The sequence below is a fragment of the Ipomoea nil genome, unplaced genomic scaffold (assembly GCF_001879475.1).
Source record: "Ipomoea nil cultivar Tokyo-kokei standard unplaced genomic scaffold, Asagao_1.1 scaffold1421, whole genome shotgun sequence".
Lineage (NCBI taxonomy): Eukaryota > Viridiplantae > Streptophyta > Magnoliopsida > Solanales > Convolvulaceae > Ipomoea > Ipomoea nil.
In genome coordinates, this window is record NW_017617849.1 from 6,337,556 (window position 1) to 6,364,723 (window position 27,168).

The 27,168-nt window shown below is 35.7% G+C and overlaps 5 protein-coding genes across 6 annotated transcripts; 3 read left to right on the forward strand and 2 right to left on the reverse strand.

The window, feature by feature from the left end:
• Nucleotides 1–338: 338 nt before the first annotated feature.
• Nucleotides 339–3,428, forward strand: LOC109188223 (probable tyrosine-protein phosphatase At1g05000). 2 transcript variants are annotated; one of them, XM_019338806.1, is made up of 7 exons: nt 339–819; nt 905–998; nt 1,648–1,702; nt 1,809–1,852; nt 2,206–2,454; nt 2,892–3,000; nt 3,105–3,428. In XM_019338806.1, the coding sequence occupies exons 1-7, from the start codon at nt 647–649 to the stop codon at nt 3,146–3,148; spliced, it is 768 nt and encodes a 255-aa protein (XP_019194351.1). In that variant the 5' UTR covers nt 339–646; the 3' UTR covers nt 3,149–3,428. The 2 variants fall into 2 exon arrangements, with proteins under 2 accessions (XP_019194351.1, XP_019194352.1); XM_019338807.1 differs by having other exon boundaries at nt 2,892–2,997.
• A 2,929-nt stretch (nt 3,429–6,357) lies between these two features.
• Nucleotides 6,358–7,147, forward strand: LOC109188224. Its single transcript, XM_019338808.1, has one exon. It carries the CDS (start codon nt 6,484–6,486, stop codon nt 6,808–6,810), a length of 327 nt encoding a protein of 108 aa, XP_019194353.1. The 5' UTR covers nt 6,358–6,483; the 3' UTR covers nt 6,811–7,147.
• A 2,340-nt stretch (nt 7,148–9,487) lies between these two features.
• LOC109187425 (WRKY transcription factor WRKY24-like) lies at nt 9,488–12,267 on the reverse strand. Its single transcript, XM_019337611.1, has 5 exons — nt 11,860–12,267; nt 11,389–11,709; nt 10,652–11,358; nt 10,338–10,496; nt 9,488–10,214 (listed from the first exon to the last, which is right to left on the reverse strand). Exons 1-5 carry the CDS (start codon nt 12,265–12,267, stop codon nt 9,599–9,601), a joined length of 2,211 nt encoding a protein of 736 aa, XP_019193156.1. The 3' UTR covers nt 9,488–9,598.
• Nucleotides 12,268–14,617: 2,350 nt separating this feature from the next.
• LOC109188409 (seipin-1) lies at nt 14,618–16,603 on the forward strand. Its single transcript, XM_019339073.1, has 2 exons — nt 14,618–15,239; nt 15,582–16,603. Exons 1-2 carry the CDS (start codon nt 14,622–14,624, stop codon nt 16,269–16,271), a joined length of 1,308 nt encoding a protein of 435 aa, XP_019194618.1. The 5' UTR covers nt 14,618–14,621; the 3' UTR covers nt 16,272–16,603.
• Nucleotides 16,440–19,316, reverse strand: LOC109188410 (isopentenyl-diphosphate Delta-isomerase I-like). The gene is made up of 6 exons (XM_019339074.1): nt 19,000–19,316; nt 18,440–18,495; nt 18,015–18,106; nt 17,564–17,666; nt 17,352–17,489; nt 16,440–16,951 (listed from the first exon to the last, which is right to left on the reverse strand). The coding sequence occupies exons 1-6, from the start codon at nt 19,233–19,235 to the stop codon at nt 16,698–16,700; spliced, it is 879 nt and encodes a 292-aa protein (XP_019194619.1). The 5' UTR covers nt 19,236–19,316; the 3' UTR covers nt 16,440–16,697.
• Nucleotides 19,317–27,168: the final 7,852 nt, after the last annotated feature.

Here is a 27,168-nt window from a genome sequence, read left to right on the forward strand (position 1 = left end):
AATTGCAACTTGTTTATGGGTTAACCAATAATTCTATAAATAACTATAGGATTTGCTCGCAGATGCTTAACTCAATGGTTTAGTAAACAGTATTTGAGTGAAGAGATCAATGTTCGAACTTCGACAGCGAATTATGTTTAAAGTGAACATATTCATTGTCTTGTGCGCACTAATATTTGGTCATGTCCATCAAAGTGGGTAGAATTTTATAAATATTACGTGTGCGTTCATTTTTAATAGGACATCTGGTATCTATAATTTGATTGAGTTTGATTGGATAATGGATTGTTTATAAATTTTGGTATTCCCAATCTTTATCTTTATTATGACATAAACTCCAAATAAATCTAGAAATCCTAAATAGGATTCCCCCTCCTATCCAACTTCCGTCAATACCCCAAACCCCCCCGCCTCCCTGCTTAGGATAGGGGGCTCAGGTTTATTACTTCCCGGTTTTTTTGATTTTTTCCCTAAATAGAAACAACAATGGATCTCTCTTCCTCTCCTTCTACCATCACGATGACGATGATTCTGAATTGATGATGATGGCGGTTATGGTGACGGTGCAGCATTAGTTGTCTGTGAATTCCGCAGATAGAGAGAAGAATCTTTTATCGAAGAAAGATTATTTCGGAGGCAAAACAAAATGTGTGTGATTCTTGAGGGAGGAGAAGACGAGAAACGGGTTGGTTTAATCGGCGGGGTGTTTGTGCCGCCGCCCAACTTCGCGGCGGTGGAAGATTTCTGCATTTACAGATCAGGGTTTCCGCAGCCGTCTAATTTCCCCTTTATTCAATCCCTTAATCTTCGCTCTATCATGTACGTATGTATGCGTTTTGAATTTTAATTTCGTCGGATTTGTTTGAGTGGATGTGGGATTGAAAATCTCGTTATTCCTGTGCAGATATCTGTGTCCGGAGCCTTACCCTGAAGAGAATAAGGAGTTTCTCCGCCTTAACAAAGTTAAGCTTTTCCAATTTGGGATGGAAGGCACCAAGGTAATTTCTTATTCTCTCTTGTCATTTTCCCTTGAATCTTCCTTATCTATGTTGATGTAGCCATTACTTTGGAAATCTAGCAAATAATTTGGTTTAACAATTCATACAAGGGGTTCAATTATAATCTTTAAACAAAAGTTGTATGTCATAAAGATGAGAATATAGATAATTTACAAAGTGTTTTGTTATTGATCAATCATATTTTCAAAGTATAGGAAGAGATGTATTTATAGAGATACAAGAATTAGTCTCAGCTTAGGACAAGACAGGACGGGTAAAGGTAGAGTCACAGTAATACACAGAAAAGGAGAAGGAATTCTAAAACTGATAAAATACAGAATCCTAATAATGAAGTACCCTCTTGGGGGGTTTTTTATTTTTCAAATAGAGAGATGTTATAGGGCTAGATTGAGTTATGCCCAATGTCTGGGTGGTCTTACAAAATGAAGGCACTTGCAAATTTTTTATGTCCTGATATATGTATGCTCTTTGATCTCTTTTATATTGTTCTAATGAGTTTCTATGTCTCTGAATGAGTATTTTTGTGTTCTATTCCCTATTAATTATTTGCAGGTTGACCCAATTTTGGGATCATGTTATGGAATTTCCCTTTTTTAGTTTGTAAATTGATAGTTTCTCCGCTTTGTAGGAGCCATCTGCTATCCCCAGGAGTGCCATAACAGAGGCTCTCAAAGTCTTAATTGGTATAACTCTTACTCTTGTGATCTAATCTTTGTAACTCTATAACTGTCCTTTTTTGGTCGGAAATTACTTAATGTGTATTGATTCTTCCTTCTATTCTGTTTGTAGATGTGAGAAATCATCCAGTGCTGATCCATTGCAAGCGTGGAAAGGTAACATACTAGTTAACCCTTCCTAGTTTGTCTGACAATATGGTCAATCTCAGTATATGTTTTCCTGGCCACTCTGTATCTTAGAATACTAAAAAATATTGTGTCTACATTTACTTATCCATGAGTTCTATATTCTACTATTTGGTGTACAAGCAATTTGGGGAACCTGTAGTTTGTTGAGACACATTTTGCTATTTACCTCCTCCACCGAGGTGCCCTCGGGTTTGGGGTTCAATCCCTTTTTAATTTTCAGTCATAACTAGTGTCTTTCTTTGAAGTTAGAGGCCATTTTGTGCTTCTGTGATGCTTAGTCTGGTGGTTCCTAACTCAATATGCCTTGTTTACTGCTGCAGCACCGAACTGGTTGTCTCGTGGGGTGCCTGAGGAAACTGCAGAATTGGCGTCTGTCGTCTGTGTTGGAAGAGTACAAACATTTTGCTGGCGTGAAGTGGAGAGAATCTGACATTAGGTTTCTCGATGAATATGATGCTTCTTGCATCCGGTATTCCCTTCAGAGCATCATCTACCGCTACTATGGCTCAAGGAAGAGGCGCTTACTGTATGGAGGAGAAGAGAGTGTACAGAAGCCCAGGATCACTTCAGTTTAGCTCCTATCCTGACCTATCTTAGTCTTTTTGGCTTAATAATTGAAGTTGCATTATTAGCCAAATCTTTTTCTATTTTACAAATTTACACCAACTTTTTTGTTAAATTTTTACCAACTCTCAGTTTTGGTCAAAATTTACCTTCAAGTTTTGTTTCCTAGTAACTCTTATATTTTCAGTTTATCTATACTTCTATACAATTTTGTTGTCCTTGTACCTGAACTTAGGTTATTATACTAAATTACTAAACCAGTTATAGGAGTTGGCAATGGCATGTTTCCTTTCTTTTACAAATCAGATAAAATTTGTGGATTTTTGTACTTTCAAATATATATATTTGAAATCTCAACTCTTAATTTTTATTTTTAGTTATTATTTTTACAGTTTTAAGCACCATTTTAATGCACAGTTTTTTTTTTTTTTTTTCTTTTAAGGGAAAAGAAATATCATCAAGAAATCAACCCACCAAGGAGAAAAGGAGTGACAATTCCCTGCCCAATCGTTTAATGCTATTCTTTCGGATGAAGTTACTCAAGAAACGTTGTAAAAGCTAATTTAAAGAGTCATAATTTTTGTATTTTTGTGTTGTGTATAACCAGTTTTAATAGAGTATCTAAATCTATGGTTTTTTTTTTACAATTTTTTAGGTAGAAAAATCCATCTATGTTGTTTGCTCACAAATGGGAGATGAAGTTTTTTGTGTGGAGTTTTCTCTTGCAAAATCAATACTTTTGTGGGGTTCACCGAATGGTAGAAGAAAACAAAGCAGATTGGGCAAAGTCGCGTGCGAAGGACAAATGGCTGGGCGCGTGATGGAATGTTTTTCTGGTCCCTTTTTCTTTTTCTTTTTGTTTTGTTTTGTTTTGTTTTGTTTTTTCTTTCTCTTCATTATTTTTTTCTCTCTCATATATGTATCTGAAAAAATCAATAAAAGAACTCATTCTATTGAGGATGCTTAAAACAACTTCCTAGAATTTAGAAAGATTGTCATAATTAAATTGTAATAACAAGTATTGTCTCGATAACTTATAGCTCATTTTATAACACATTGACTAAAAGAAAAATAAAATGCTATCATTTCAATATTATTCTTGATAATTTACTTTTGTTTTTTAAACTTGAAATTAAAATTAATTTTTTAATTGTCATATACTAAATGTATACAATTGTACACCAAATTTTTGAAGGGTACAATTTTTTATTTTTTAAAAAAAATCTCAGACAATAAAATATTACCAAAATAAAAATATTGCAACATTAAAATACTAATTATATAATATGACAACATGAATACATTATAAAGTTTTTTAAACATATTATAAAGGCTTTTTCGATGAGAAAAACGCACAAATCTTTATTTCTTGTAATAATTATATCTAAACATTTAATACATTAACTTATGCCTAACAATAGCAAACATATAAAAAAAATTAATTTAATATTAAACTTTTATAGTTTGTAGCCTAATTATAAAATATAAATTAACTTGACCTTGTTGAGTTGTTGCAGTGTCTATAAGTTTATATACACATCATTTTAAAGATTACATCTCAACGTCATTTTTGCGAACATAATATATCAAAATAGACACTTTATACAACTAAATATTTCAAATTATAATTCCAAAAAAAAAAAAAAAACACAAAAATGTACACATATAAATTTAGATTCAAACATTAATAGCAACTAACTAATAACCAATTTAGGAAGGTCAATTTTTTTTAGAATAATATAATATAATTTAATATATTTGTTACATAATGAAATGTGTTGGGCGTCGGCCGGGTTGGCCGAGTCCAGCCCCTGCTCGATTCGAGACGTTGCGTTGTGGCTTACCATGAAGGGATGTGGTTAAATGGTTAATGTCCACATATTTATCATCAACACATTTTAAGTAGGATATAGCAATTAGATAGCCAAAAAACTCTATGGTTAAGCGTAATTGACTTACCGCAATCACAGGATGAGTGAGCCCTATACATTATATTACTAAATTTTACATATAATCATCATAAAACACACACACACACAAAGTTTCAACAATAATTGTATGAATTTTTTCAATAAAAATTTGAAATTAAAAATTCCTCAAAATTAGTTTACTACTTTCTCGGTTAATCCAAGGCGTGTGTAATACACACCTTAAAATTGATTTATTTCTTATTGATGGTGCTATGAGCGTTGAAGCGTCATTTTTTCATAATACAATAAATTAACATAGTATATTTAAGCGTTCAAATATATTATTTTGCAAACTAGAATAAATGTAGAACACTTGAGAGTTTTATTGAAAGTGATTGCAACATTTTAGAGAGCTTTTTGGTGTCTAGAGAACAAAGTATATATTGGTCGGGGAGTAATTAGTACTAATGGTGTAAGCCCCACTTTATTATGAAATACCTTATGATGTTGCAACGGTTACAAATTAAATCATTAGTTTAAAAATTGGAGTTAAATATTATAACTCGTGAAAATGACAAGAATTAATCATCCTCATATCTTAGTCAACCATCGATCTTCTAGGTTTGACGTACACGAGAGAGAACCTCTAATACTATACATTTCAAAATCTTTTAAAATTTGAATTGTATTATACTAGTAAAAATTCACGTACTTTTTTTATGTGGGATAAATGTTTACTTGAAAGCATTTCAAAGCTCTATTTTTTTTCAATTCAATGTGTACACTTTAAGAATCAATTTTGCGTGTATAAGATATCAAATTAAATATCTTACCTACAAAAATATAAATTCACTTTGGCAAATAATGGAAAACATGGTTCTAGGGAGAACAAAATGAGGGAAGATGACGGGGCACTTTTCTATAGCGAAGTCAGCAAACTTAATAGTATTGTTTTTTTTTTCCACAAAATTTTAGGAGCCATGTAGGAGAGACGGAAGGAGGAAAAAAAAAGAATAAAATAAGAAAAATTTTTAAAAAAATTGTTCAGTTACGCACCTAGCTAGCGCGTGTAGCACACTCGCGTGCGAAAGGTGCAATTAATGCACCAGAAATGAGAATAGCCATTAATTTTTGTCTGCAATGAGGCCACGAAAAAACTATATTTGCAGTAATTCAATTTTCTCTCTCTCCCTCCTGTCACATTTCTCTTCCACCTCAACCACAAACTCTTACAAAACCAACCAAAAGTCACTAATGGGGTTAGCCTTAGTGCTGGCGGGGGGTATTTTGGCATGACATGTGGGTGGTCTTGTTATAACAAGTATATGAGAAATATAGAGAGAATAAATATTTTGTATTATTGAGAATTACTGGTTCTTCTTCTTGTGAAAGAGCCCTAAAAGAAATAAAATTTGTCTAATATTGAGAGTCCTTGTTACATTAAAAATAGGAAGTTCAAACCTTATATTACTTTGTGAATAGTAAGCTCAATCCTTATTACATTATGAATAGTAAGCTCAATCCTAATTACATTATGAATGAATAGTAAGTTCAATCCTATTAAACTTATAAGTTACTTTGTACTAGGAATCTTTATTGGGCTTTCTTGGTCCAAATATTATATTTTAATTTTATAAATTTATTTCTATTTTTTTAAACAAAAAAAATATTATAAAATAAAAATATAATATTTTATATTAATGTCACGAGGTGAATATAGTAAAAACAAATTTATTTCTATTTTGATATAGTAATAAAGTAATTTATATTAATGTCAGGTGAATATTAGAAAGTAAATTTAAGGAGTTAAAGAAAATGATTTATAGAAAATATGATGAACTTACCGTGAGTTTTTTGCGAGATTGTGTAATCAATAATCTATAATCCAACGGTGATCTTAAAAAAAATAATCTATAATCCAACGGTGATGGTTGACGGAGGGGACATGTATAAAAAAAATTAGGGTATTATAAACCTGATTAAATAGGGAGAGTTATTTGGTGTATATATATATTGTGATGACGAGCCCTGTATTGAGCATCTATCACCCAAATTATCAAACCCTAAAATAGTTCGCACTACACGGGTCCGGACACGTACAGAGGAGAAGAGCGAGCGGTAGCCATGACGGGAAAGGCGAAGCCGAAGAAGCACACGGCGAAGGAGATAGCGGCGAAGGTGGACGCGGCGACCACCAACCGGGGCGGAGGAAAAGCCGGGCTGGCGGACCGGTCGGGTCAAGATAAGGGCGGGCATGCGAAGCTGGAGTGTCCGCTCTGCAAAGTCACCGCGCCGGACATCAAATCTATGCAGATCCACCACGACGCCCGCCATCCGAAGATCCCGTTCGATGAGACGAAGCTCAACAACCTCCACGCCACGGCCACCCCCTCCTCCGGCGGCGAGTCTAACAAGCCCAAACCGGGGATCCGCGGCAGTCTCAAAAAGTGAATCCGAAGCCTCAGCCTCCTTCGTCGCCGTCCGATTGTTTTCGCTATTGCTGTTGCTAATTATATCCGTATCCGTGTCCTCAAGGTCATGATTATGAATAATCTTGATCCTGATTTACTGATTGTCTGCGTTGGTCTTGTAATGATGATGATGATCTGTTGGTGGTAGTTACTTGTTCTGGAATAATCACTACTGCTGTTGTTTTTGTGATTGTTATGAATATCAAGTGTGTTTCTACCATCTTAGTCGTCTGCTTAATTATATTACTTGCAAAGTTGCAGTCTGTAACTCTGAGTATGCTCTTATATTTACTAAAGTTATGGTGATATACTTTTACAAAGGTCTTTGCTTTTAGTGTCAATCAAAATGGGCTGTCTTTTCACCTACCTTCCAAAAAAAAAAAAACTACCTGTATAACAAAACTGCTAAATTGCTAAGTGCTAATGCTGCAAGTCTGCAACAACTTCTTTTATTGAACCTCTCAATTGGCTTCAGCTCTCTTTCTTTCATAAGAAAAGTTATAAGAGAAAATTCAGTACTAATAGATAATAGAATTAGAGTCTGCAGTTAGGTTTATTCCTTGCATAAATTTTGCTTTTTCATCCAGTTTCTCAATCTATATATATTATTATTATTATTCTATCAAGACTCTGTTTTTGGTCAGTGGGTTGATGAATGATTTTGTGGTGGCATAATTTTATTTCTTGTTATGGTATTAGTTGTTGATAGGACAGAGAGATTAGTGATCCATCTGCTACTGCTTTGAATGTAATTTTGCAGCAATGAATGTTCACTTGTGTAATGTATAGTGTAATTGCAGGTTGCAATTTTTATCTTCATTACTAATCATTATTTTTGTTATGGCTTTGTTCCAATTGGATTTTTTTTTTTTCAATGGGCTTTCTGTTATCAGACTTGATAATAATGCCTTCTAAGTGTCTTACTTACCTACCTTCTGCCTTTTATTTTCCATTCTGGGTTAATGGACTTTATGTCTTTATGTTTGCAATAAAGACTCATTCACTTCCATTCTTGTCAGACGAGTTTTCCGATTGAATTTAATCGTGTGTTGGTACTTATCTCTATTGGATCTGTTTGGGATCTGTTTGCCTTAGATATTGCATCTAGGGTCCTAAATTCTATGCTTATGGATAACCTCTGTCACCTGCATTGTGCAGTTGTCCATGTGGACACTATCACTTTATATGCTATGTCCTACCTACCGTGGATATATATATATATATAATTACCTTGAGAAATTCTTGTCTGTTCACAAAGATTCTTGCTCCATAAGACTTTAAACATAGATATTACTTTTACACATTTCTACAAATTCTCACTAATGAGATTTTTTGGTTCTAAAAGTGAGATTCTTACTCCATTATAGCATAAATTTTTTTCATTACTAGCAATAAAGGACCAAACCAGTATTAGTTTGGATATCTGGGGAGTAACTAATGGTGCTGTTAGTGTATTCTTTAAATTATCACCGCCACTTCCCTAGAGTCCTTAACTCAGATTTATTTCTGCATTTTACCTGAAACATGTTCATCATTCATGGTATTTGAGTTACTGCTGCAACAGAGAACATACTGATGTCTCTGCACTCAATTTTGTCATAATTGGTGAAGCATGTCTTCAACATATGCAAGATCACAGCTTTCGTGCCAGGGCTAGTTATCTGTGCCTCCTCTTTTGCATTTGTGCCTATGAATTGCTTAATCTCTGAGTTTCATTTAGTGTAATCCTTTCTTTTATACCGGGTTATGTTTAAATATAATTTACAGAGTATTTATTGTCTTAGTAATTGTTTGTTGTCCATTTGTGAGGGTTTAGTCAAGGATCTTCATATCATTCAGAATCCATGATTTGGTTTATTGTACATTACTCATTTCAAGTTTTCCTGTTTTTGGGTTCCTGCAATTCTCTACATATCAACAGGCTGGTTTTGTCGGTTCCAGTGTCTCATAACCATACTATTGTTTCCCTGCTCTGTTCAGCATCTAACTGTAAAATTTTGCATTTGCTTGCCCTCGGTTTCCTTGTCTCTTCCAGTGTGTTTGGATCATCTGAGTCTAGGAATTTGCACTTCTTGTTGTACAGTTTGACATTCTATGCTTTGTATTTCCGGTGAAAAGTGCAGCACTGTTTGTAGCTTATGTTTTCCCACGCCCCAAATGTTATTTTCTTGCCCACAAAAAGTGAAATTCCCTTGCCCCCCAGGGCCTCCACACCCCTGGTCCGACAAGATTGTAGAGGGGTAAATTATGGTGATGCAACAGTCCGGAGGACCAGTGCCTGGTGCCCGGAACTCCCACTGCGGCTGTCAGGGCTCGATCTTGTGTCCTTGCCCACAATATGCCACTCAGGAACCAACCGATTTGTGCGGGCCCAAATGTTGTTTCCTGTTTGTTGGGCTTTAGGTTTGCTGTGTACAGGGTTTCAATTTGGAAACTGTGGTGCTGACATGTTGATTTGGAAGACAAATGATGGTGAAACATTTCTTGAATAATTAAGGCAATTTTGATGCTGTCCTGTTCCAAAAACATGTACTACATTTCATTGTTGTTTCAGAATCTGACTATGGTTATATGCCCATTCACACACGTTCATCTTGTCTGAAAAATCTTGTTCCGACCAGAAGACAAAGATGCTCTGATCTCATACATGGATGATACTTTCTTTCTTTCCTACTCTAATGTCTAGTCTAGACAAAAGTGAGCTTTCTTTCAAGATTCAGGCAAAAAATTGGATGAAGATGGAAGATGATGGACTGCATATTTTTCATTCATTCGTATAGTAATGATGTGTGGGGATCATTCTCCTTGTGCTCTTCTTTTGTGCTAGGGTCATTGAAGTGCAGAAAATCGGCAAGAGGAGGTAAATTGGTGAGTTCATGGAATGGAGGCAGGCTCATTGGGAGTAATGGCATGGGGAATTCCGGCAGCACCAGGCCCGGAGGCCGGCTGTAGTTGTAGGTGGCGGCGGCTGCGGCCGCTGTCAGCGGGCTGCTCCGGCCCTGCAACGGCGGAGGAGGGAATTTGAGCGGGTAAATGGAGGATGGCACGAACCTGAAGTCGCCGGCATAGCAGTTCAGCATTTCCGGCCTTAGTAGCTCGTCCCCACCGCCACCTGCAATCATGGGTTTCCGTTCAAACGGGAAGGATGGATGATTATCTTGCACCCCCACGCCCCCGAGAGCCGGAGCTCTCGCCATGGCTGAGCTGGCCGTGGTGCCCGGGGCGGCGCTGTAGCTGTTGTAGTTCACTACGGCCGCCTTGTTTGGTGGCACGTCGTGGTTGTGCTTCCCCTCGTATGTGGTGATTACGGATTTCAGATCGTCGGAAGCTCTCTCCACGTGCTTCCTCACCGGACATCCGGGACTTGTGCACTTGTAATAGCTCCTACCATTATATATATACCGGAAAAGAGTTGAGAATTGAGAATTTAGAATTGAGATTGAGCATATATATATATATATATATATATATATATATATATATATATATATATATATATATATATACCTTGGATTTGGATTTCCTTTGACAACTTTTTGGCCGTATTTTCTCCAGCGATATCCGTCGTCAAGAATATCAATTTCACTCTCAATCTGGAGCACTACTCTGGGTTCCCGGATTGATCTTGTTGATAAACTTGCCTCAGTTGACCACCCATCTTTTCTCCTGATGAATTTTATGAATACACTCGTACATGTGTACAATAGTCATAAATACCAAAAATTTCTCGAAAATTTTAAGGTATTGATCGGTATTGAAAATTGTTGAAGTATTTCAGTATTTGATTTCAATTGAAAAAAAATATGTATGTATGTATATACCTTCGTTTGGGCTCGGATTCTCCATCGTCACCAAACTGGGAATTGGAGATCCCCTGGGTGACTGCATCTTCATTATCATCGCAATCTTGACTAGCAAGTGTAGATGAAGGTTCAGGGGTTGCTGCGGATTCAAATCCACTCATGGCGGCCGCCGATCTCGTCGTCAGCGAAGATAGCGGATCGCAAATCTCCGCCGTCAGATCACTGCTCGACGCCAATGTTGGTCTTTCCGGCATGCTGCCATAATGCTGAATGTTTGCCCAAATCGGAGCCTGAGCTCTGAAACAAGATCCGCCGCCTTGGCCCATCATCTCCGACGAACAGCTTTCCGCTCCTAACGACGGCGGCGATCGCCGGAGACTCGTGGCCTGCTTCGGGTGATTATGCGCGCCCTTATACACGATCTCCGTGATCTGCCCGTCCGGCGAACGCTCTACCTTTTTCTTCATGGTGCATTTGGGATGAGTGCACTTGTAATAGCTTCTCGGATACTCGCTCCCTTTCACGTGCTTCTGCCCGTATTTCCTCCACGTGTACCCGTCGTCCGACGAACTGGCGCCGCCACCGGCGGCGGCAGACGCATTATTATTAGCTACCGATTTCGCCGCCGGCGCCGCGGCGGCCCCTCTCCGGTGATCCAACTCCTGTTCCTGGTTATTATACGAGCTGCAGCTTTCTCCATTAACATTATTATTGATGCATTCTCCCAGCGGAGATAATGGCGGTTCCCGGTAATTACTAACCGGCGACTGTAACATAAGATTCGAATTGGAATTGGAATTAGGGTTAGTGTCGACACCCGATACCTCCACTCCGCAATCCAAGGATTCCATCGGAAAATCGAAAGGTATTGAGGGAGTGATCTGCATTTGAGAAGAATATGAAACCTGCGGCGTTTCATTTGCGGAGGTTGAAGGAAATGGATCCGAGGATTCACCTATGCTGGACTTCATCTCATCTGGACTATTATGATCTATGACGCCGGCTAAGTTAAACCCAAAATTTTCATCCTCCGCCGCCGGAAATTGCATTGTTCCTGTCGTAGGAGATTGTTGTCCCTAGTGTTAAAGCACAACATAACAAACATACATTTTATTAACCAATTATATATATATGCATGTCTCTCTCTCTCCATATATATGTAAGTGTCAATTCGTCAGATCATATCAGTCATCACATTTTACGAGCATAAAAAAATAATTACATACAAGAGAGTTGGGGAGCATGACCGGCGAGTCTAGCAAAGCCGTGGGGCTAATGCCGGGAGAAATAGTGAAGTAAGATGACCGGAGAGACGAGGGAGAGGGAGCCGCCACCGCGGCGGTGGAGGAAGAGTCGGAGGCCATGCACCGGATGCTGGAAGCTTTGAAACCGCATTTGGCAGCTCTCCTCTCGGCAATGCTCGGCCGCCGAGGGCGGTCCGCCACCGCCTTATCAAGGGGCTTGGAATCCCCCGCTGCACCATTATTATTATTACTATTACTATTATTATTATTAGTTTCACAGTCAATTTTTTCTCGAGCAACCTTCACGGTATCATCATCACCGCGGCGCTCGTCGTCATTATTATTATCTTCATTGCCATTGAACGGCGGCTCTCTGTCTGATACTTGCATCGCCCGAGCAGCTCAATTCAATTGATTTCTGAGTGATAAATTGTGGATAACGTAACACAACAACAGTACCAAACAAAACCTCGAAAACCCTAATCATTAAGAGAATTAATTAGCTAGGGTTTCTGATTTGAATGATACTGCGTGCTTGTGCTCTGGTCCTCCGTTTTCAGATATGGCGCAGCAGACACGTACGATGAAACAATCAGACATGAAGCGAAGGAATGGAATCGGAACCAAACCAAACCAAACCAAACGGCGTTATTTCATCCGTTAAACAACGTACAACCTCAAGAACAACGAAAATCAATCCCCGGCCAGACAGAAACAGGGGAATCCGTGGAGGATCATCAAGTAGAAATTAAAATCAATAATAATAATCCACGGCGTCCGCATTTGGTGCTCCAACGTTAATTTCTTCGAAGATGGGAATCAAACGAGAGGTTATTGTGCGTGCATGGGAAAGACTGCATGGATTTTGTACGTAGAGAAAGTAGCAAAAAGAGGGGAGAGGCCATGGCTGGGCGTCAAAGTATGAGTGGAAGTTAGAGAGAAAGTATATTGCCAGTACAACTACAACTACATCTACTGTCACGTGCGGCGTGGATGGCACCTGTACTCTCTCTCTCTCTACACTCTCTTTCTTAACTACTTCTCATAAACAACTACTTTTTACTTCCCTTTTCTTCCTTTTTTCCATTTCTTTTTTCCACTTTTCTTTCCACCTTTCATTACCAATTTTATTTTATTTTCATTATTTCTTCAACTTCTTTTCCTTTCATTTCTTCTTTCCAAAATATTATTATCTTTAAATATTAAGATTAAACCTAACATCTTTGGCCCTAAATAATTAATATATTTACTTCATATATATTACATCCATCACTAGTTATGATGAATTTAGTATTTAATTATTATCACCTATATATATATATATATATATATATATATATTTATTTATTTATTTATTCATGTGATGTCTGGTATCAACAAAGCCAGGTTTCAATGATCAATTTCTTGATAAATTAAAAAGTCCACAAAATATTCTGATTTAGTCATAATCTCATCACGAATACCCCACTTCTTATGGTGCGAGAATCTTCAACAATAGGAAGTAGTAGAAAGTCGTCGAAATTCTCTCGAACTAATTAATATATGATTGATCTTCTTTATTTGGTTATGGGCCTTAACCTTGATCGAAAATGACAATTGTGTACATTTTTGAAGTGATGTCACTTTAACTTTTTAATCACCAAGATATATAGAATTAGAAAGCACGTGACAATCTGTCGAGTCGGAGTGCAAAGAGCCCTTAGGGTTGTGGATTCAGCCTTTTAGGGTAAAAAAACATGTGACAATCATCAAATGATTCTTAATTTTTACACCAAAACTTTTCATTTTCCCACTAATTTAAAATTCCTTTTATATAATCAAGTCGAATCATACTTGTTTGATCTATCTATATTAAATCAAATCTAAACAATGTCAAGTTATATATAATGCACGGTGAATTGACTAATTTTCTCCAAGGAAAATCACGTATATATGCCAAGTTTTTCACTTGTTAATGACGTACATATTTTTAAATAATTATAAAAATAAAAATAAACATCAACACTTTCCAGTGATTAATAACTGTTCACAATATTTAAAAATATAAAGTAACAAGTAGCTAGGAGGTATATATGCTATAATATTATTGTTCTATATAGTCTGCTTATTTGATCGATAAAGTTTGGAAAGAATGACCAGAGATCGAGTCTAACTGCAACTCTTAAAGTGAGGGGACATGTCGAACTGGAGTGTGGAAGGCCATTGGGGTTAGGAATTTAACCTTTTGAAAAGAATAAATAGACTATTAAATTCGCATAAAGAGCTCAGTTAGTCACACGAGTAAAATTTGAAACAATGACCCAACCTCTCAAAGTGAGGAGAGCCCTTAATGTCGGAAATTCAACCTTGTAGTTCTCTAGTACCAAGTTGCTCCCTATATTGTATATGAGGGTATCCCCTTACTTATAATAAATATAAATAAATCGATCAGTAATTATTAATCTCCACTCGAAATTATTATTTATTTAAGTGATTTATCTCAAATAAACTCATAAACATGTGTATTCATTCTATTCTAAATTCTAGCTTTTAATGTAATAATAATTAATAGATCGAAATAAAATATATACGTAGGATTGGTGATAATTGGTAAAAGAATTATTTTTAATTAAAAAGGACTTGACGTTGAAACATGTGTTCCTGGCTACGTGTCAACTCCTCGTCTTGCATGCTCCGGTCCGAGTTTCTCCCCCGCCATTATAAGTGTTGTCAGTGTAAGAAGCAAAGGAATCAAGCTGATAGCTATGGCGGACACACGAAGACCCGTTTCAAATCTACGGCGGCCGGCGCCGATAGCCGACAGGGAAGCTGAACTCGCCGACGCGAAAGAAGCGAGGAACTACTTATCGGAGTGGTTCTCGAACCTCGTATCTGTGCAAGCGGAGACAGTCTCCGCCTGCTTATCCGCGCTCTCATCGCCGCTTCTCTCGGGTTCCGAGCGGGATAGGGCGGTGGAGCCGGGCATGGTCGCAGCAGCAAACGATACGACGTCGTCGGAGGTTGGCGGCGGCGGCGGCGGTTTGCTGAGGAAAATCGGGGTTGGCATACTAGCGGCGGCGTATGTTGGGATGATTCTAACGATTCTGTTGGTTGTGGCGGCGGTTTTGGGCGTGGCGGTGGTGAGGATGTGGGTGGAGGAGCCGGTGTTGTTGAGGGAGAGGTTGAATTTTGACTACACAGATGCTCACCCTAAGGCCATCTTCTCTTTTGTTCACGGAAGCGGCGGTGAATTCAAAACGCATAACACTAAATTTGTTGCTAAGAGTAAGAAAATGGGTGTTCCTGTTGGCCATACATTCTATGTTTCTTTGCTTCTTGTAATGCCGGAATCCGATTATAACAGAGAACTTGGGATCTTCCAGGTAATCAATCAATTTATATATATATATATATATTCTTTTGTGAACATTCACTACTTTATTCAATGATGAGATGACCGAATTGAAGCATGTGCTTCACAACTAAAAGTTTAAGCTGATAGTTGGATTGCACTAAAAGCCTGATAGTTGGGTTGCACATTGCTGGTTGATTATTCGTGTATTGCACATTAATGGTTATATGCTCAACAAAACGAACTTAGCTAAATAGTTGTTAGCCGTTAGTTGATTTAGTTGATTGTATAAACAAGTTTGGTAAATTAGTTGTTGTTGATAGTTGATTAAAGCTAATAAATTTTTATGATTTGGTTGATTGCTTTTCATTAGGTGGCTGCAGAGCTGATATCAAACAATGGAGGCATAGTGAGAAGATCAAGCCATCCATGTATGTTACAGTTTAGAAGCCAGCCAATCCGACTTATGCGAGAACTCATCTGGGGCGTACCCCTGCTACTAGGAATAGCCTCTGAAACTCAGAGGATAGTCATTCCAACGATAAGCCACAAGGAAGGGTATCCAAGAACAGAGGCAATCCGCGTGATCTTGATGCCACGGGCTAGCACGCTGGCGCTGCCAGCGGTGTACGAGGCCGAGATTGTTCTCAAGTCTCATCTCCCTTGGATGAAAGAGCTGTTGTACAGATGGAAATGGACGTTCTACGTGTGGGTGTCAATGTACATTTACATGGCGCTCCTCGTGGTTTCTCTATGTTGCTTCAGATCACTTATGGTCCCTGTCCTGACAACAACTGTTAGGGGGTACGATGAAGAACGGTTAATGTTGGAACCCTCGGAAGACAGGGTTGGGGAGGAAAGAAATGTCCCCGAGTCGTTGAAAAGGCGCAGGCTGAGCAGCAGAAGGAAGGCAATGCTTCGGCAGAAGGTTATGGCAGAGCCGGCTGAGACAGTCGATTCTTCTGCTTCGAGCTATACAATAACCAGAGACGACACGGCTCCACTTCAGGAAGACACCGAGGACTCGGAATCTGTCTGCTTCAGAAGCGGAGGCGAGGAATAACAGCCAGCCCTGGGTATATTTCATCTTTACATATATCACTTGTATCTTGCAGTTTCAGTGTCTCTTGTTATCTCTTCCTCTGTAACAATAATAAGCTGAAGTTTCCATGGAAGAACAGTGATTATCTGCAGTTACACTGCACCAGCTTAACATAACTGTAGTCATATATATCAGTCGGTTGCAATTTCTCGAATTACATAACACAAGAAAGATAGCAAGTTCACATATATTACAAGTTCCTGACAGCCAAAAATAGCACAAGAAAGATAGCAAGTTCACATATATTACAAGTTCCTGACAGCCAAAAATGGCATAAAACTAGAAACTTTCAAGCATGAAACAAAGCAGAAGACCATAGAATATATTTTTGCTCAGTGAAGTGAATGGTAGATCTAAGGGTTTAGCAAAAGCTCAGCCAATGGCTGTTTAGGCCAACTTGTGAATGGTTTTCATATCTGCAGCTTCCATTAGGGTGCCTTTCTCGACATGATCCCACCATTTGAACAAGAAATTTTCGACGACTAATCTGAACCAAGGGGAAAGCTTTATACCATCCTCTCCAGCATTTGCTTTCCTCAAGATCTCTTTCAGCTGTTCCCTATTCACATATTTAACATCTGCAACCTCATCCGGGTTCGGGCGCATGCCAACATCCCTCACAATGAAGAGAAGATAATCAACTGCCAATGATTACAACCATGCATAAGTACAGGGTATGCATCTATGCTTTGTTTGTGTTTTAATGTAAATGAAACATGAAAAGTGTACAATGCAAGACAGGAAAAGAGCCATATCACTTGTGCATAGATAACTGAAAAGATCATTTTCACATAGATAAAGAGAAAGGTGGGGCAACCCAGCCAAGTATGTTGGGTTGTTGACCGGGTAACAACAAGGTTTTAAGTTTGATTTTCAGTGATCTATTGGCCTTCTTGATTTGAGTTGGTTATCTATGGACAACTTAGGATGATTTATCTCCTTGTAGTCCTTTGTTGGCTACGGTCACAAGATAAGGTTTATCCAGACTGCTGGTTTCTCTAGTCACAAAAAAAAAAAAAAAAAAAAAAAACCATTACTTACGTTCATGCTCTCCCCATCTCCCATCAGAAGGTGCTTTATAAAGGATACGGCCCAATGTTGTGAATTCATCAACTGGGACATCCTCTGCAGGAATCCCCAGTTCATCAAGAAGCTTTCTTTGTGCAGCATTCCTCACACCTATAATATGAAGCAGACTACAATGAGCTGAACGAAAATGGTAATTCCATGGATGTACTAAGAGAAGTATATACCAAGAGCATTCTCTTCAATCAACTCAGAGTCCCGGTACAGAGGATGGCTGCAGCAGGTGTTAGTCCACACCAAAGGGAAGGTGACCTTTGTCGCAGATCGTTGCTGTGCATATCAAGAACGAGGGAATTATACAATATAATCAATGCAAATTTGTGAAAAGGAAAGATAAATTTCACCAGATGATAAAAAAGAATAAGGGTTTTGCATCTTTTGAAAAGTTCTTTAGGCATATTTCCATAAACTATTCAAGTTGGTTTATCAATTATCAGAACAAGCTGAAAACAGGTTTTCAAAGAGCAGTTGAAATGAAAGTTCCATATAAGCAGGTTTGAGCCTATTGGAAAGTAATTATTGATAAGTGAATTATCTTAAAGCACATATTTAAGGTGTTCATCCAATCAGGGCCTGAATGGTGCTGAAATGATCATTGATATTGTTTCCTATACATACCTGAAGAAGCAACTCATAGTTTGAATTAAATAAGAAAACACTGAAAGCTCTATGAAGCAGATTCTCAGATTCAATCTTCTCCATAAGATGACCTGCATATTGATCATATAATTTCACTGGTCAGACATATGAGGCTTGAACTAAAATGCCACAAATAGGAACTTGGTGGAACCATAAAGAAGAATCAGGGGGTTATCAAACACTAGAGAAGAAAGCAATAGAAGCTGACAATAGTCATCTGATTCCTAAAGAGCAACACTCAAAACTGAACAAAATGCCCTCATTACACCCCTTTAATGATGATGAAAATAATAGGGAGTAACTAAAATCAAGAATTCCATGCTTGACGATTAAGGAAAGAAATTTTATCAGAAGCACTTGAATGGTAAAGAAAATTAACTCTTATAGGCATAGATTTGACTTACAATTATACTTGGTATCATGACCAACAACACGGTCATTCTCATCCACCAAAATACACCTGCACCCAAGAAATAACTCATTTTTAACTTCACAAGGATAGGTGGAAATGATCATCAAAACTAGAAAACAAGCTTCTGCTGTCTTTGAATATTGACTTGAAAAAACAATTCATAACAAGCAAACTTCAGAAAGCCAAAATCAGTGGTAAATTATTGGTAAGGACACAAAATCGAGCCCCGGCAAAGTTAAAGTACCATGCATGGCCTATAAAGCCAAAATCTTTGGAGTTGCAACACACAGGAATCAGTCGCAAAATTGAGAATATGCGAGAAGGTGCTAGGTTTCTGCGATTTATATCCCTAAAAGCTACTGTTTGGAATTACTTAATTAATAATTTAATATTCAGGGAAGATGAAGATGAAGATGAAAATGAAAATGAAAACCCTCAGCCCATTCAACTCCAATCCAACAACACAGCGATGCACGAGGTTTACAGAAATTAGAACAAAAACCCTTCGGAGCAATAATTAAACAGAAGAAAAGGGACAATAAGAGTAGGTACTCGTCGTCAAACATAAGGCGGCGCTGGACAGCGTCCATCTTGGCATCGGTGATGGTGTCCCCCATGGTGGCGGCGGCTCGGACAGAGTGGCAGCGGAGGCGAATAGGCTTAATTGAAAGAGAAGAAGAGGCAAAGGAGGGTGATGAGAGGAATGAAGAATTGGCAGAGTAAATAGCCGGGCGGGCGACTAGGGGAGAGAATCTCCGCCAGATTTGAACAGAAGCCGTCATCGACATTGGGAAATTCACAGTGTTCCTCTTTGCTTCTTCTTGCTTCACGTTTCTCTCGCCTTGATCAGTTCATCATGTATGTATAATGTATGTATTTATAATTCTTTTTAGGGAAAATGGCACTTTTTCCCCCTGAGTTATATACCTATAGTATTTTTTCCCCCTAAGTTATTGAAGTGGCTGTTTTTCCCCCTGAAATGTTAAATGGACATATTTACCCTTAAACTAAATATTTAATTTATTTTTTTCTCCAACAAATTATGACCATAATTTGGTTCAAACTAAACAAACACTATAGCAACCAAACCGAAATATTCCAATTACAATTTAGAATCGAAATTCAATATTTAGAGTTTATTAAAATCGTGAACCGGAACGGACGGTTCATGTTCCGAAAAAAAATAAAATACATTTATTGTTGAATTTAGACTATTTTAAAATAAAAAATAAAATTTTAAAATAAAAACGGTTCAAAACCGCGAATCAGATCCGGAACCGCCGGTTCACGGTTCCAGATTCAATTTTTTGATACATAATTTTAATAAATTGACATTTAAATATTGGGTTCTAGATCTGAATTATAACCGTAAACTATTAATTCGATTGCTTTAGTATCCGGTTCAATTCAAATCGAACCGTGGTCATCCCTACGTATACGCAATAATTTGTTGGAGTAGTAAAATAAATAAAATGTTTACTTTAAGGGTATAAATGTCAATTTAATATATCAGGAGGGAAAAAGCACCACTTTTAGAATAATTGAGGGGACTAATGTGCTTACCTAAATAATTGAGGGGGAAAAAGTGATATAAGTATATAACTCAGGGGTAAAAAGTGTCATTTTCCCTTCTTTTTATAAATTACTAGTACTTGCGCACCTGAGTTGCACGGAAGCGGAATGAATTTGTAATAATATTTTAAAAATATTTAGATTCATATACAATTATAAAATTTATAACATCGAATATTTTTATATAATATAATTGAAGAATTGAGTTGCACCGATTATGTCTTTTGGTATTATCAATACTTAAATTCGAGTAAATAATTGTACAATTAATAGTAGATATACGCATTGCAACTTTAGAGATTTTATATATCAGTATTTAGAATTTGTATTAATTAGGCTAATTAGCTCGTTGTCTAGCAACTCAGTTATATAAATTATTTATACGGAAGATATATTTTCTATGTAGATATATAGCAATTTTGTCATCTTTGTATATTAAAAAAAAAAAACATAATATCAATGATTTGGATTATACATTATTGAAAATCTCTTTGGAGACGACATTGGTAATAGTAACGAAATTTTATCCATCATCGTCTAGAGTTAAAACCATTAGACCATCAGGATGAGTGACTCGGGAAAAAGTCACATACAATTAACCGTGATTAAATACTGTTTTTTCAGTAATAACTCAACATGAGTTAGTGTTTGACCCTGACGTTTGTTGATAGTCATGACATATGCGAGCATCAACGTGAATTGTTTTCGTTAGAACTTGAAAGACAATCTCATATCAGGTGAAAGACATTTTAATTGAAGATTTTACTTTTATTAATAGTATAGATATAGATTGGTGTAAATAATAATTAATAAATTATTATTTTCTTATAAAATTACATAGAACTTCAAATGAATTTTCTCATTTATTACGCATAATTTGTTTCCGTTATTCTCACAATTATAATGGTTTAATTATTCTCAGAATTTGATAACTATTTTTTATTTTTAAGTACATATCATTGTGACATTATCATTTTTAGTCCTTTATCAACAAAACTGTTGAAATGTCGTTAAATGCAATATGTGAATGACCCACCAAATAAGGTTTTGTTGTTTTTCTACTTGTTAATTGTGATTTTGGTGGATCATTCGCATATTATTTAAGTTTGTTATTTTGTTGGGAGCTTGACTTTAACGTCTAAATAAGCGAGAAAAAAAAGTCAACAATTTTGTGTAATTCTTAAGAATTAGATAAAAATGTGTAAAATACCATTCTCGTTTTAAAATAAGGTTACCAATTATATGGGGGTTGGGGTAAATTTTGCAATGGGGTGTTGGGGTAATAAATATAAAATGTGGGTTTTGGGGTAAATGAGCAGGGGAGTGAAACGACAAATTTTTTTTTTTTTTTTTTCTATTGACTTCTTTTTTTTTTGTAAGAGCATCAATAGTAGTGTATTTTCGTTGCGGTTTGTAAGTGTTATTAGGAAAGAGAAAATAAGAGAGAAGAGAGAGAAAAAAAAACAAATTTAATTTTTAAAAAATAACAAAATACAAAATGTCAGGCGCATTTTGCGCCAAGCGGGCACGTGCAGGGCACGAAATGTGGCTGAAACACAAGCTTAGGCGTTTGTTCTTCCCATCATGTGGGCTCTACACACTGACAATAACCCAAAGCTTGCAGATGAACCTTACACCTTCTCTCTGCTCACCCTCTCTCATCCATGTGGCATTTATTTATCTTCTAAAAAGTCGCGAAAGATGCACAAATATGGATGCTCTAAGATTGTTAACAAGGCAATATAACGTTCCTCCTTTGGATATCCAATGAGGAGTGTTAACAAAAGAAATCGTCATAGATGTCTAAGATGAAATTCAAACTCAACCCTTCTACATAAGAGAGAAGATTCTCTAACATCGAGCTACTAGCTCATCAATGTATTCTAAAAAAAAAAAAGGCTCATCAATGTCATAAGAGATAATATTTTATAGAGTAAATATCCAAAATGATCCCTCGACTATAGCTAAATTCACAAATTGGTCATCGACTTTCAATTTCAACCAATTAAGTCCTTAACTTTGCAATTTTGACACGATTTGGTCCTCCATCTATTTGACCGTTTGTTAACCGCGATCTTTGAGGATATATATGTAGTTTCACGTGCAAAGCTCAAGAGAACGCTCTTGGAGGTGACATCGTTGTTTCAGAGGGGGAAGTGCTTCTCCGCTTGCTGCTTGGGGATCACAAGCCGGTTCAGCTTAGAGAACGCTCTTAGAGGTGACAGCGCCGTTTCGGAGGGGGGGAGTGCTTCTCCGCTTGCTGCTTGGGGATCCCGAGCTAGTTCAGCTTGCCTACATCTCTTGGAGTCACGACTTTCTCGAAGAGCCACTCTAGGGACTTCGGCGATCTATCTATCAAAAGCTATAATCTCTCCAGCATGGGGTGCAACGCCGACAGTGGATTCAAATGTAATAGTGCGGTCTAGAAATGCAATCGGAACCTTAAAAAACCGACGATGGACCATGAAATTACATATATATCCTCAAAAAGCGCAGTCAACAAACGGTCAAACAGACAAAAGGACCAAATTGTGTTAAAATTGCAAAGTTAAAGACTTAATTGGTTGAAATTAAAAGTCGATGACCAATTTGTAAATTTAGCTATAGTCGATGGACATTTTGGGTATTTACTCTATTTTATATGTATGTAGTAAATGTTGAATGGGAAAAAGTTAATCTCAAGTTTCAACAAAAGTTGGATAAAGTTAATTCCAAGTTCCAACAAAATTAAAGTTAGATTTAGGAGTTGACTAAGGAACCTCCTATAGGGGCGGATAAATTATAAAAACGTCTGATCAACTAATTAGGCTAACTGCAATAGTCGTCTATTTCTTACCTAAATAATACTCCGTATTTGTTTATTTTCATCCTAATACTATACCTTAAACTGGTATACCCAAAACCATAATACTATACCTGGCAAATTATGCCCACGGGCCTAAAACGACGTCGTTTTAAAAAAAAAAAAATGCGTCATTTAGTTAAAAAAAAAAATCACGTGCGTTTTGCTGTTAACGGCGTTATTTTTTTTTTGGATTATGAATGTACAGTTATGCCGTTATGAATGTACAGATATGCCATTATGAATGTACAGTTATGCAATTATGAAATTATGAACACAGAGCTCTAACATTATGAACTTACAATTATGAACATATAATGATAAAATTATGACCATGGAGCTTTAAAATTGTGAATATAGAGCTTCGAAGATTATGAATGTACAGTTATGGAGTTATGAATGTACAGTTATAGAGTTATGAATCTACAGTTATGGAGTTATGAATCTACAGTTATGAGATTATGAATCTACAGTTATGGAATTATGAATGTACAGTTATTGATCGAATTATGAACAAAGAGCTCTGACATTATGAACTTATAATTATGAACATATAGTGATAAAATTATGAACATAGAGCTCTAAAATTGTGAACATAGAGCTTCGAAAATTATGAATGTATAATTATGGAGTTATGAATGTACAGTTATGGAGTTATGAATGTACAGTTATGGAGTTATGAATGTACAGTTATAGAGTTATGAACGTACAGTTATGGAGTTATGAATGTACAGTTATTAACATATAGTAATAAAATTATGAACATATACTTCTATAACGAAGCGGTCTGAATTTTTTTTAAAAAAAAAAAGAAAAAAAAAAGAAAAGATAACAGTGCCTAACGACACTGTTACCCGTGTCCAACATGCATGCTGGACACGGATCCAACGCATAACGATTGAGTATACCTTCCACCCCATTTGTACAATGCACCCGAATCAATACATAAAAGAATTCTGCCATCTTCCTCCCAACTCCATTCTACTATTGTTCTAAATTCTAATACTATTATTATTATTATTATTATTATTATTATTATTATTATTATTCACAACAACGGTTTTTTTTTTTTTTTTTTTTTTTTTTTTTTGTTTAGTACAAACCCAAATTCACAATATTTTGGAAAGTTTTGTAGTGTACAGAGAACTCAAATTTGTAATAACTTCAAATGATTTTTAGTAAAGTGTATATATATTTTTTGTAGTGTGTTCGGGGATGGTCATTTTGTAGTGTTCCCTCCACCTTTGATCATTGAGTTTTGTTGTTGTTGTCTTTTTTTTTTTTTTTTTTTTTTTTTTAATTTATTTATTTTTATTGATAGTAGAATAATATGTTGTAGAATATAATCAGCATTTATTGTATGCATTTACTCTATAACCACGGTTATAACTATCCTTCTTCCAACTTTTCACCTCTATGATCAGTTGAGCTGCCCATGCGAGTACTGTTATAACTATCATTTACAAAGCATTTGGTTGGGAAAATTACGCGGGAAAGGAATTACAATTTCATGGGAGATCAATTACTGGGAATAAAGTGATAATTTAAATTTCAGGGTTTGGTTTACAGGAACTGAATTACTGAAAATTTCAATTTCAATGTTTGGTATACATGAGAATGGAAAGAGACTAAGTAGTATAAAGTCTAAAATGCCCATTGTTGTTGTGGTATTAATTTTAGATTAAAAAAAGAGAAGGGTAATTTTGTCTCGTCACTAGCTTTTTTTCTTCCTAAAATCTCAGGGGCATGAGATTTTAATTCCATGAAAATGGGGGAATTGCAGTTCCATGCCACACTAAAGCATTTTATGACCTTTTGAATTAGGTGAGAATTAAGTGGGAAGGGAATTTAAATTCCCTCCCACCAAACGCCTTGTTAATTGTTATTTTGACCGTGCTCATGGGTCACTAATTGTAGACTTTATTCAAACAAAAAAACATAATGGCCATGTTTGGTAAAATGACGGTTAGCTGATAGATGTTAGCTGTTAGCTGATTGTGTTAATTAGAGGGTATAAATAGTTGATAACATTAGCTGAGTGTAGAAAAATGTTTGATAAATTAGCTGTTAGCTGATAGTTGTTTGGTATAATTTCGTTTTTCAAAAAGCTAATTGAAAAAGTTGCTTGGAATAGCTTTTTGAATTTTAGTCTTTTGGAGTTGCAAAAAGCTAATTAACCAAACATTTATATTGATATTTTAACTAAATCAAATAATTAATAGTGGTTAAATAAGCCAAAATTGACCTATAGGCCAATTTTTTACCAAACAGAGCCAATAATTCAACTTCAAACAGACTTTATTTTTCTACTTAAAAGAAATATATTATAAAGAAATAACACAGTCTTTATTCGGTCACAACTTTCATACTCTTTCAAAGACTTTGATGAACTTTTAACGTTTGGAGGCATTCAATTCAAAAGTCATGCAATATTCGATTAAGGCTCCGTTTGGAAAGCAAGAAAATGAGTCATTTTTCATAAAATATTTTATTTTCTAGTGTTTGGCTATCCAATGAAAAACTGTCTTTGTGTGCTTGGTTCATTTTTCATAAAATGAATATGAGAATGAAAAGAAATGAATACTTTAAAATTTTAATTTTTTGATACTATTGATAAAATTCTTTTGTGAATAGCACTCTTTATATATATATATATATATATATATATATATAAACATTTTACAAAATGTACTTTTTTTTTAATTTTTAAATACGAAAAAATTAATATTATTTCGTAGACTTTACTTTTTTTTTTTTGAACTTTGAATTGAAAAAAAAAAAACAAAATCGCGGGCCGACCCGCGGGGCCCGTCAACCCGCATGGGGTAGACTTTGATTGCATGAACCCTATCTTACAGGTTGGGCTGACTCGCAAAAGCCCGCAAAAAATTAAGCCCGAAAATTTTTGCATAAGCATCCCTTGGAAAATGACTTCCAAAAAAAAAAAAAGTCATTTTCCCTCAAAACATACCTATTTTCCTTTGATTAATGCTTCATTTTCCATTGACTTCATTTTTCCCTCTCTTGCCAAACACTGGAAACTCATAAAACATTTTTCGAAGTCATTTTTCGGGTTTTCAAACACATCCTAAGTCTTTAAATGTCACTTCGTATTCTAAAAGTTACGATTTTTTATACTCTTTATATATAATGATTTTTGTAAGTTTTTTCATCACATATATAAATAGTTGAAATCCATCAATCAACTCAGGATTTCTAAACTTTCTTTCTACTAATATCTAAACTCTATTTATTTTGTCCCCATGTTTAAACTCAAAAAACCTTATACCTAAATTTAACATATTATTCATTATCGTACATTTTCTTCATAGTTAAACTCTACCATTTTTATTTTTATTTATTTATTTTTTTTTTGGTGAGGAAAGAGAGGTTACGCCTCAGATTTAGAGATTCTAGGAGTGATATAAGACTTTTATAAACTTGTACAAAGTTTACAAAAAGATACAAAAAATTATATGAAAGTTATTTAAAATTTATTATTCTAAACGTCATTAAAAGCATACAAAAATCATTATTGAATACACCTCCTAAAATTATCATATAAGTAAACTAACTAAACACGTTTCTTTTTTTTTTTTTTTTTTTTTTTAATGCAACTAAACACGTTTCTAAATTTTCTAATCCTAATTATGCTTTTTCTTTCTGGTCACGAATAAAATCAACAAATACCAATTTTGGTTTCACGAAATACGAGTATTCATAAAATGATAATTTTAGTCTACATATTTAATTTTTACAAAATTTTATTCATGACTATTGGTTTAGGCCAATTTTTTCGTCTACAATTATTATTTCAGTGTCAAATTAATCACATCGGTCACTCCTTCGTCTAAGTCATGTTGAAATATGAAATTATTAATGATATTTTCGTCTTTTCAATTTAAGATCTCAATTTGAGTATAAATAAAATGAATTTAAGTTCTAAGGTTGATCTCAATTTGTAATTTTTTCCTCATCAGATTAAGGTAGGATGATGATAAGAACTGCGAATTGAGATCGATCTTATGACTTAAATCTATTTATTAGTTCAAATTGAGATCTTAAGTTGAAAATGACGAAAATACTTTTAAAATTTTTAGATTTTGGCATGTCTTAAAAGGAGTGACGAACGTGAGAATTTTGACACTAACACAATAATTATAGAGGAAAATTGATATTAAACAATATTCGTGGATGAAAATTGATAGAAATTAAATATGTAGATCAAAACTACCATTTTTGCTATTAAAAGTGATATTTGCTCTAAATAAAACATACGGTGTTATGTACTTCCCAACTCCGTCATA